This window comes from Trachypithecus francoisi, unplaced genomic scaffold, assembly GCF_009764315.1.
Source record: "Trachypithecus francoisi isolate TF-2019V2 unplaced genomic scaffold, Tfra_2.0 Lachesis_group8, whole genome shotgun sequence".
In the NCBI taxonomy this organism is placed as follows: domain Eukaryota; kingdom Metazoa; phylum Chordata; class Mammalia; order Primates; family Cercopithecidae; genus Trachypithecus; species Trachypithecus francoisi.
The window spans coordinates 93327401-93339846 of record NW_022681473.1 but is presented as its reverse complement, the minus strand read 5'-3'; the positions used below and the strand labels follow the sequence as shown (position 1 = coordinate 93339846).

The 12446-nt window shown below is 31.7% G+C and overlaps 1 protein-coding gene across 1 annotated transcript in view; it reads right to left on the bottom strand.

The window, feature by feature from the left end:
- Positions 1-12446, bottom strand: part of DYNC2H1 (dynein cytoplasmic 2 heavy chain 1) — a 386039-nt gene that overhangs the window by 315044 nt on the left and 58549 nt on the right. Inside the window, exons 35-40 of the mRNA XM_033204903.1 lie at positions 11534-11757; positions 10671-10786; positions 8430-8629; positions 7034-7298; positions 5618-5825; positions 3000-3129 (exon numbers count right to left, since the gene is read on the bottom strand). Coding sequence (XP_033060794.1) covers positions 3000-3129; positions 5618-5825; positions 7034-7298; positions 8430-8629; positions 10671-10786; positions 11534-11757 — 1143 coding nt within the window. The remainder of the gene's footprint in view (positions 1-2999; positions 3130-5617; positions 5826-7033; positions 7299-8429; positions 8630-10670; positions 10787-11533; positions 11758-12446) is intronic.

The following is a 12446-nucleotide window of genomic DNA, read 5'->3' as shown; positions in this document are numbered from 1 at the left end:
ATGGCACTAGAAAAGAAAGGTTAGTAAAAGCAGACATAAATGAAAAACCATATGGAGCTTTCTCTGAGAGAATTTTTAAATAGAACTTCTGGACTTAAGTGCTGTGTAGATGGTTTGATCTGTAGGCCCCTCTGGGGCACCTGGTAAGTGTTAGAGAGTTAAAGAAAAACATGACTCTCAGTCTTTCCAGAAATATTTACTGAGAACCAATCATGCATTAGGATCTGTATGTGGTGCTAGGTTTGTTTTGTTTTGTTTTGTTAAAAGCTGGAATAAACAGAGTCTCTGTCTTCATGGAGCTCAAGCATAGTACAGGAAATGGTTAACCAATTGCGGTAAGAGCTACAGGGCAGCAGTACAGAACATTGTCAGAAACAGTAACTCAGATTGACGGCTCACGACTTCTTTAAAAAAAAAGTGACATTTAAGCTATGACTGAAGGATGAGCTTATGCAGAGAATATAGCACATGCAAAGAAAAACATCACAGTTAAGGAACTAAAAAGAAGTTATGCCTAAGTAAGCAAAGAAACAGTGTTTTAAGTCAGAGAAATAGGCAAGGGCCAGAGTGCAGAATTTATCAGACATGGTAAGGAGTAAAAACCTTATTTGCCTTGTCTTTAATATGTTTTTTATAATAGAGGAAAATGACCCAGTTTACATTTTAAAAGGATCCCTCTGCTTAAAAAATAAATATTTTTGGGAGAAAGAAGAAATGGGAGGAAGAGCAGGAAGAAGGGAAAAGAAACAAAGAAATCTAGATAGACTCAGGCTAAGAGTTCCAGATTTTAAAGGTGAGATAAAGGAAACGTACATATTTTCTTCTATATTTTCTTATTTGCTGAATTCATAAAAGAAAGCAAAGATTTACCCCATAGGCTGAAGAAGAGAAAAAGGAAGAAAGCAAAGTTCTAGTTATAAATACAATTTCAGCATTTGACTAGAGAATTCATTGTGGTATACCTCGAAGCTTGTGCATGGTGAACAAAATACAGGATAAAAAGAAAAGAACCCTTAACACTTTAAATAAAACAAACAAATAGCGATGTGACCTCAAAACATAAGCCATTTTTTTTCCTAACCGAATCTTTGGTATTCACTCTATTATTTAATAATCTTATCGTGTTGTCATTTCTACAGTCACAAACCCCTATATATACATGAATACATTCCATCTAATATGATACTCCTAACATTCACACATCTATGAACAGATTACCTCAAAGTATGTGCATTGGAAAGCTTTGTTAGGCTCTGAATGTTTTATACGAATGAAATAACGTATCTAATGAAAAGGTGTCACAATGTAGGCATCAGGTATATAATTAAGCACAATACTATCATTCATTTGCTATCTCTTAACATCATACTTGGTTCTGGGGATACAATGAAGAGTGTGATAAGCTTGGTCCTTGCCTTCAAGGTGCTTAAAGTTTAATGTAAGCAGACAATTATAATATAGTTGGTAGATGCTGTATGTTGCTACAGAAACACAAAGGAGGAGACAGCTCAGTCAGACTAGGAGCTAATGGGAGTGTTCTCTTTCCTAGGCCTCCAGGAAAATCTACCTCACTTGCATCACTTCCTCACAAATCTCTATTCCTCCATTTTTCATTCTTACAAAGTTAGAAAAGAAAAAGGCTGAGAAAACCAAAACAAACCATCATTTTTCTATATCTTGTTCAATCCCAAAGTATTGACCTCTAAATCAAGTTCAGATTCACAATCAGATACTTTCAAAAAACTCACTGCTATTTATATCTTCTATTTTGTATATGTTTTCATTTTTCATAAAAGCAATGGCATAAACATGCAGAATATCTGAACACCTTCCATGGTCTTCTTTGCATGCTAAACTTTTTTCACATTTCAAATTCAAAATCAAATGTGATCTCCTTTTAAACCTCTTCTAAATGACAGCAATATTCTCTTCATCCTGCTGAATTGTGATTATCTGTTTGCATGTCATTTTCCTCCATTAGATAAACTCTTCTCAAGGAAAGGAATTATCTTGTTAATCTTCACCTCTCAAAGTCTCTCTTGTATTATGCTTCACATATGCTAGATGGTCAACGTTTTCTTTAAACATAAACAAATGTTTGCATTATTGCAAATAATTCACCATCCCTTTTCTACTTTAGTGTTAACTTCACATTGTTTTTAACCTCATATATATCATACATGATATATACATATACCATATACATACGATATATACATATACCACATACATGTGATATATACATATATCATGTGCATACGATATATACATATATCATATAATATATAACACATGATATATGGGATATATGGGATATATGGACCTATAGATCACATACATGTGGATATATAGACCTATGGATCGCATACATGTGGATATACGGACCTATAGATCGCATACATGTGGATATATGGACCTACAGATCCATACATGTGGATATATGGACCTATAGATCGCATACATGTGGATATATGGACCTACAGATCCATACATGTGGCTATATGGACCTATAGATCACATATATGTGGCTATATGGATATATATCGCATATATTTGGATATATGGATATATATCACATATAGGTATTTATTGGTATATATAGGTGTGTATATATAGGTGTACATATGTCTATCAATACCTATATATCATATATACATATGTCATATATATAGGTATTTACTGGCATATCAGTAAAAAGTGGCAGCAAGATGGTTTTTGCTAGTAAAAATTAGAAAGACATTCTAGTAATCAAGATTTTTAGGTAAGCAGTGTGAAGTATTATGAAAGAAGTAAAATGTTTTAAGACTAATACAATAAAAGGTTATGCTAAGAGATACAATAGTTACGCTAAGAGATATAGAGGAGCAACAGTGACAAAACCCACCTCTCACCTCACCCCCACATTCCAGCAGAGTTCTACCACAAGGCAGTTAAAATAAGGATCACTCTTAATCATACTTCTCACCTTGATTAATTATGAAATATTATGGTTAATTTACCTGCTTTAAAAGCCATTGTAAAGCCTTTTCAAAATAATCTCCAATCCAATTTTCAAGATTATTTCTATATTCAGCAGGCTGATTCCTCAACCAAGATTTTATCAGAGAATTAAGATCTGTCTCTTCATCACTGAAACAGATTAGACAAATAAATTATTTAGGAAGAAATTATCAATTTACCTTAAAATAAATTTCTGCTCCAATAAACATTATTCTACACGTATATTTTGTCTGCTAGCATACAAGAGGTGGCTTTAGTTACTTTACTATGTGTATGTGTGAATAATAGTTACATCTGTGTGTGTATACACACATATAATATATGCAAACACACATGCATATAGGCATATATACATATATGTCATTTTCTATAAAACAAATTTCATCTATTTTATTATAAATATAAACTAAGTAAGAATTATATATCTACACAACCTACTCTACATAGGCTCTACATAGCCTACAGTGGTCTAAACCATTCCTACTCAGAGTGGTCTGTTTATTAGAAATGTAAAATCCCAAATCCCTCTCCAGACATACTAAAGCAAAAATCTTCATTTTAATAAGATCCCTCAATGATTCAAATGCACATTAGAGTTTAAAACGCACTGATCTAAACTGTAATACAGATCTTTAGAAATATTTTTTCTCCATCCTATAAAAATCCAACTACCTAAATTCCCATGCCACTGTTAAAATTTAAAGATCTTCCTAAAGCAAACTATAAATCTTTTAGCAAAGCACATCATTATCTGGGCAAAATCCAATTACTTCACCAAAATCCAATTGGTGAAATAATATTCACATCTTATTCAAAATTATACCTTACATAATTATAAAAAATTATAGTAAAAATAATTTATATTATTATAGAATTGACAAGAGCTCATGATTTTTGTCATTTTTTCGTATCTTCTACCATTGTTTCACAGCAATTAACAAATGACACTGATGCCTTGAATCTCTGCTCTCACATTTTCTATCCGGTCTAATATGAAAAAAAAACTGAAACATCAAAGAGGTTAATAATTAAATAACATTAGATTAGCCCAAAGTAGGCTCCTTCAGAATAAAGAGTTTTTTACCAATGGTATTATCTCAATGTCTATGAGACTATATGTCTTGGTTTATCCAACACAACCCTGCTTCATACCAGCAGTCCCAGCATCATTAATAACAACATTCATTTCAGTATTAAAAGGTCCACATTTGGCCTATCACATAGCAAGTGCTCAACAAATATCTGCTAAAGGAATAAAAATGAAGCCTAAAACTAAGATATAAGCTGAACACATAGCAACAAAACAGTTAATATGTATTTGTATTTTACATGAAATTATATACATTCATTATGCCTTTCACAATACCTGATTCACCAACAATTTTCAACTCCTCTACAGCAATATATGGTCTTTTTTTCTGCTAAATATGTATAGTATTCTACTTACTGCTTAGTTCACTTATATTCCATCTTGTATAAATGTTGGTTTATTTTGCCTCCTCTATGTGAAAGTATTTTCCAAAAAGGTAAGCTCTCTATAAACATTAGCTTTACTCCTTTCTAGCTCTCTCTCTCCTAAGGTGCATAGTTTAATACCATATATATAATATTTAACAAGTACTTTAAAATTTAACCAAAAACTTACCTTTATTCTATTTTTCTCACAAGATTATAAGAACACAACTAATAAATATGATAAATTGTGTGTCAATGCTGCTATGAAAGCTGTAAACCCAAAATTATATTATCGTTTAATAATACCTCAAAATATCAATTGAAGTTTCTGGCTAAAGTAAATGTTTCCTACAATACTGTCAAAGAAGTAAGCAACTAAATAATTTCAAAACATGATTTGAACCAACTTTATTACATTGTCATGTGCCATACAACACCTAAAATGACTTTAAATAGTCCTAAAAAAATTAAATGCTATACAGGATGATAAATAACCAATTGGAAAAGTTAAATAAAAGTTTCTTACTTATGATATTACTAATTTTCAAAAATAAAATTGGTGCAAATGTCCATGCTCTGGTATGTGACTATTTTACATGATATCTAAAATTGGTTTATTATTCATTTTCAGTCTTGAGGCCTCTTCCAAATACACTGAAGAAGAAAAAAAAAATTAAGTAAAGAGGTATTCAATTTGTAAAATGAAAAGACTGGGTCATAGGACCTACAAAACCTGAGTTAGCCCCAAAATTCTATGAATCTAAAATTAAATAGATTAAATTAATTAAATTCTATAATTAAAATATTGCTACTCAGCTCTAAATTATTAGCCTCTAGCTCATAATTAATATGTTCACGTCTCTGAACTCAATCAAAATACCTCAACAAAATAATAAAGAGAACAAATTTTCTTGCTGTTTCATTTAAACAAAAATAATAATTATTTCATAATTGTGATATAACTAAAACTGCTAAAATAATTCAATTTTGTAATAAAACAGGAACTCTCTGAATTAATTAAAACCTAACAAAAAAGAAGTTAATCATAAGTGGGAAAAATATTTATTCATTATTCACACCACACTTACTTTACTTAATATGAAGCCAGGATAGTAAAAGAAGAATATTCTAATATAATGTATATAAATAATCCATGGCTTACCTAAGAAAGATCATTCCCATTCTAGATATTGTGGCTGGTGAGGCACAACTTAAATCATGAGTTTCAAATACAAAGTTAACATTTGGGCCAAACTGAATCCTTTCTCCACTGGGCATAGTGAGTAGTCGATTGTCATCCAGAACAGAATTCAGAGACTCTATCCATTCAGGGTCAATATCACCATCACAGATTATCCATGAGCTGACATCTATATTCAAATCAAAACAGCAGAGATAAAATAAAAACATATGCTGTGATAATAATTAAAAATAAGGACTAAATCAATTCTTAATTTTCATATGAATTTGTACTGTAAATATGCTGGAGAACACACAGGCAATCCTGGCTCAGCTGGCCAAAGACTCAGATATATATCATGTATTAATACTTTATCTATAAACATACAAAATAGGCAATTTCACTTTAAAAAAGTAAGGCTTAAGTATTTTTATTCCCACAACATATTCTTCAGACTTTTGTCTTCTACTATGTCATGAGAATGTACAAAGGCTTGCTCTGTTGTATATCTTTTAGAAAATACAGAAAAATCCAATTTCCAGTGCCTTGCATGAGAAATAAAAAGTTCACCGCTGTCAAATTTTCTTGACATATAAAAAGGTGACCTCAAAGGGGGAAAAGTAGTGACCAATTGTATACCTAGTCTTTCCAGGGTTAAACCTTTTTTCTCCAGCTTTCCTAACATGGGAGTGGTTAATTAATACTATACTTGGACTTTTGAAACAATTCAAAGAGGAAAATTTCACTGATAAAAGTGTGAGAAATACATGAAGGTAATAACTGGCCTTTACTTAATGTGGTATTATACAGAAAAAGAAAAGACTACATTGAAAATCCCTTCCAATGCTTTCACTTACTGCCTTAGAAAAATAATTATTAATTAAATTATAACCTGGCAAAAAGTAGGGAATCTCCTCTGATTCCAGCCAAAAATTCTCTTAAAAAACCAAGTCAACAAATTTAGACCAGGAAATCTGCAGTTTTACCACTTAAATTTTCAAAAGTATTCAAAATACTTTATTCAAACTAATGAGTTAATACTGTTCATACACATCAGTTTTAACCCCATACAAAAATCTGTCATCTTGTTTATTTCTCAGGCATTATAATATAAATGCAGTAAAGATTTTATAATCACTCAGTAAATTAATCTAGTTGTGAATTACAATTCACCCAATTTACTCTAAGTTTCTATTATATTAAAAATAGTTACAGAGTTTAACTGAAAATGATAGCATTTCTTGGTCGCCTCCAAAGTAAAATATCAAACGTATACATTATAACTTAATTATGACTTTATGGTCATGTAGAAGCCTTGATAAAGACAGAATTATAGACAAACTATATCATTATCTAAGAATTACTAAGTAAAACAAAGAAGTATACATAAAGACTAACCTTGAGGTTCCCGAACCACTTGACGAGCACTATTTGTCAAAACACCATCAGACCATTCTCTTGTGTCCATGTCAATATGGCCTAATAATTGATATCGAGGCATAGCTTTGGGATTCATAGTATATTGTTTCACTACTTTGCCAATTTTACAAAGTGCGGCCCTTAACATTCTCCAAAGGGTTGATTTTCCAGCACCACTTGGACCAACAATAACAACTCCCATCCTCTGGCATAACTGTTCATACAATTCTAAAGCCTTTTTGATCTAGTAGGAAAGAATTATGTTCTTATATGATTTATAATATCCAATGATACTTAGTTCTGCTTTTATTCTATAACAGTTGTTCTAATATGTAAATTAAGCCTTTGATTTCTTCAGTGGAAGACATAGCCTAAAATGTAACAGAATACCTAAATAAATCTGAACATATTTACAATATAATTTTTAAATACTTCAATATTTCTTTAAAAGAAACAAAGGTGCTTTCCAAGTTTCTAAGTTCAAAAAGCTTGTATGAACAATATGTTCGTTACTTGCTCCACTCATTCACTCATTCAAATATATTCATTATTTTATTCACTTATGCATCCATTCACTCAGTCTTATCTTACTTCTCTCCAAAACTGAGGGCAAAGTGCTAATTTTGAACAATTACTTGCACTACATAAAGAAACTCACTTAAAAAAATCCTAAGAAATTATCAAAGTGAAACTAAATCATATATATAATCAATTATAAAATACATATATATGATGAATCCATTACACACTACGTACTCTAACAGGCACTAGAAATAAAATGGTGAGCAAAAATATATATGGATGGCCAGGTGCGGTGGCTCAGGCCTGTAATCCCAGTGCTTTGGGAGACTCAGGCGGGCAGATCACCTGAGGTCAAGAGTTCGAGACCAGCCTGGCCAACATGGTGAAACGCCATCTCTACTAAATATATAAAAATTAGCCAGGTGTAGTGGTGTGCACCTGTAATCCCAGCTATTCATGAGGCTGAGGAAGGAGAACTGTTTGAACCCAGGAGGCAGAGGTTGCAGTGGGCCGAGATCACATCACTGCACTCCAGCCCGGGTGACAAAGCAAGACTCTGTCTCAAAAAAAAGTAAAAAATATATATACATGGATCCTGCCTTTCATGGAGATTACTATAAGGTGGAGGAGAATCAATACTAGACAAATACACACACTTGAAACAAGAATATGTGATAAGAGCACATAGCAAGAAGATCAAATCAGGACTTGAAGATCCAGGAAGACTTCCCTGAGCAAGTGAGATCTAAGTTGAAAGATAAAAGATAAGTTGAAAGATGAAGGACAAGGATAGTTAATAAGGAATCAACTAGAAAAAGGGATCAATCTATTATAAAATACTCTTGACAGTTACCTGATTGGGTATAATTTCATAATTGGCCTCTTCAAAGACCTGCTTTAATGCAGCACTTAGTTCATCATATTCCACTTCTTTCAATTCAATTCCAGGAAAGACATCTTTAATCAGTGCATCAAACCGAGTGCAATCAGTAAACGTAAACTTTGACATTGTATTAAGCCTCAGTGCTTGTACCACAATATGGCTTTCATTAGCTAGAAAAGAGTTTCATTTTAAAATTATTTATTATTACTTTAATGATGACAAAAGTTTTTAAATATTCTATAGCCTTGGTATGTATTATTAATCACTAAATGCACTAGAATTTAGTAGCATTTAAAGACATTACATCACATGAATTGGCAAGCTTACTTTAATATCTTTTGACTGCTAAAAAGTAAATATCACTAAGTACAGTTATAAATTCTTTTCCATAGAATTCAAATCACAGGGTATCAAGACTTTAATTAATAATAAAAATCATTATCACTTATATTTTCATAGTACTTCACCTTTTATATTATATGATATAATCCTTTTAACAACCCTATAAAGTAGGCTAAAAAGTATTACCATTATTATTCCAATTTTACACCTGAGAATGTTAAGTCTCTGAAGGTTTAAGTGACTTTCTGAGAAGGCACAGCAGTATCACAGCTGGGATTCAATTACAGATAAACTAATTCCAAATTCAGGTACCTCTTCAAATACACCAATATCATCTCACAGTTTATGTCCTAAGATAAACAACTAACAAACTAAGCAACAATCTTTGATCAGCCTTGTTCAAACTTGGTTCACAAACCCATTCTTAAGCCAAATGCAAATACTGATACCACTGCCAGATGCTTATTTTTACAGATATTAGCTGCTGATTGGTAAGATACACAAAATCAAAGAAACTATTGCCTGGCATGCCTCTATAATTGCTTAATATTTCCATGCTTACGTATACATAAAAAGTCTGGACTTCTCTAAAGTTTATTTCAAGCACTGAACTCATAAGCCATCTTTATTTATTACAGGTATGGTTTAAATATTTATTAAAAATCACCAAATGTAGACAACTAAAAAATAGTAATGTAAGCACTCACAAAATAACTGTATCTACCCAGGCATATGCCAACCTAATAATACAGCTAATGTAGAGGCCATTTTTAAGAGGCACACTTTGATCATTTAAAGTCCAAAGAGGTAATTTCATGTGGTCCTTTTTTCTATGTTGTCTCTATTTTCATAGTATTTTAACTTACTTTTCAATAGCAACCTGAAGAAACTGATTATTCAGGCTTTCATGAACGTACACCTGCACAGGTGTGGGAAATCATTATTTTTATGTGAACAAAAAACCATTTATTTCATCTGAGGAAAGTATAACAAATATATATAAGTCTGTATTGAGCTAAATAAATGAGTTAATGAATACAAAAATGAGGCAGAAAAGACAAATCTTCTTTACAGGAGAATTTCAAATAATATATGCGGATACTACCCCCCCAAGGAGTGGAGCTTAATCCTTTCCTTGCCACTTTGAGAGTAAGCTAGATTTATTAACATGATTCCAAAGAATAAAGCCAGGAGGGTAGAAAATAACAGCTTCACATTGGAGAAACCTGGCAACACTACCATAGCCAGGTGATGAAGGTTAACATAACTAGTGATGTCAGATGGTTGTTATATACCCACTGATATGCCACAGCAAGAAAGACACCCCATCTCTGCGGTATTCTTTCCAAACATTTACAACCTAGTCTAATCATAATATACTAGCTTTAGAAAGAGAAAATTCTACATGTGTTTCTAAGGTTTCTGTTCTTGTTTCAAGACAAGACAAATTATCAGGCTCTACTCTACACCTACTGAATCAGGACCTTTGGGGGTGGGGTCTAATAATCTATTTTAACAAGCCACTAGCTGATTCTAAAGGACATTAAAGTTAAAGAACAAGTGGACTTTACATATTACAACTCTTTAATATTTAACACACATTAAAAGTTATTATAAGATATCAGGTAAAAACGAGAAAACCTGAATAAAGTAGGAAATTGAGTTTAAAAACAATGTATCAAAATTGGTTCATTAGTTGTGACAAATATACCATACTAATGGAAGATGTTAACAACAGCAGAATTTGGGGCAGGGCATACAGTAATCCTTAATACTGTATCTATAACTTTTCTGTAAATCTCAAACTATTCTAAATTAACGTTTATGTTTCTAAAAATAAGTTAATGTATTTGGAATAATCAATCATACCATTCTGTGTAGTGCCACTTTTCTTTAGCTGTCTAAGAAGATTTCCACTTCCTCTCAGGACTGTCTTCAAAGCTCTCAAACCCCAATCATAATGTTGCTGAGGTGTCAAAAGTTCCCTGAAGTAGAGACGTGGAAATCAATGCATCAAATAGCTAGAAGAAATTACTTTCATCGTCACATCCAAAGAAATACAGAATATAACTACTGACACTTAGAAATGAATGTTGATATCCCATTAATTTATATAAGGGAACCAACCACACAAAATAATCATTCAAGTAAGCTGTTAAAGATGGACAGTTCTCAAGGGTAAGATAAAGCTTTTATGAACAAGTTAATTATCTTAATGAAGATACCAAATGACAATTACCTGCTACCCTTATGCCTAAAGCCTTTCATCAATCCATCTTGCTCTCAATCTCTGCCACTGTCTAGTTTACCATTATCTCTTAAGTGATATGGAACAGAATTGTACATTATCCCAAAGAAGCTAAATGTCAGTTTCTATTACCAGAAATAAGACATAAGAAAAATTGTGAGGGATTCTTTCCAAAGAACAGTAGCTTGTGTGTGGTCAGCTGGTAAATTAGTTCAATAAGAAACATTTAGCTGAAACACTCTAATAAAAACATTTTGAATAAAAAAACTGATCAAATTAATAATATTTATGAAAAGTAGTTTTGAACCCAATATTTTTATTGTGCACACTAAAGCCTTTCATATCTACACCATAATTACAATAAAATCATCAGAATAAAATTAATGGAAAAGGGGAATTGAGAAAATATGAAAATGATCACTAATAACCATAATCAATCATTAAAAATGGAAAATATAAAAATATTTAGAACAAGAAAACTCACCTAGATAGATTGAAAATAGCTACCAATTTTCTGCCCAATACTTTAGCATCTTTAAAGCCTTCTGAATAGAGAATAACTTCTGCAATAAGCTCATTGTCCGGACGAGACATAGCTACAGGCCTGAAAAGCTGTTTAAGATTATCAGGCAGTTTTTGTCTTCCTCCATAACCTTTTCCAGCAGGATTCATAGTGATAAAAATTCCAGAATTAGAATTTACTTCTACCTGAAATATTAATTTAAATATTAAATATTAAATTAAATTAAATATTTAACATACAGGCATCATTTATATTTGAAACTATAAATATAAACTGCCAACAGAAATTTTGTTGACATATTACTACATATAAATCTTATACCTTAGCTAAAGGTAACCTCCAATGTACTTACCACCTCCTTACTCAATATATGATAAATTCCTTAGGACCTATGCTGCTTTGCAGAGCTTATTTATAATCAGTTTTTTGAGGCTGAATGTTTAAGAGATACTAATTTAATTATCTATTTATACATTAAATATATGTTTACTAAAAGCCTTCTTAGTACTAAATACTTTGCTAAGTACACAGAGACAACTGAACTAAATAATGGTTTAAGCCACTCTGGAGCTCAGAGTCTATCTGGTATTACAGAGAAGCAATCATAATGTAATAAATATTATGGCAGGGAAAAACTGAATGTGATAACAGCCCTTAGTAGGAGGATGTTCAGCAAAACCCTAAGAATAGAAGCTAAATTAGAATGTGTAAACAACGAATGGGCAATTAGTAAGTAGAAGCATCTAGAGTAGAAAAACCAAGAAATCTAGCTATAAAGGAAAGAAAAGAGAAAGAGGAAGTATGAATCAGGGAAGGTTTGTTTATGTTTTAGTTATTATTAAGATGAAAAAGATGTGATTATGTTTAAAACCTG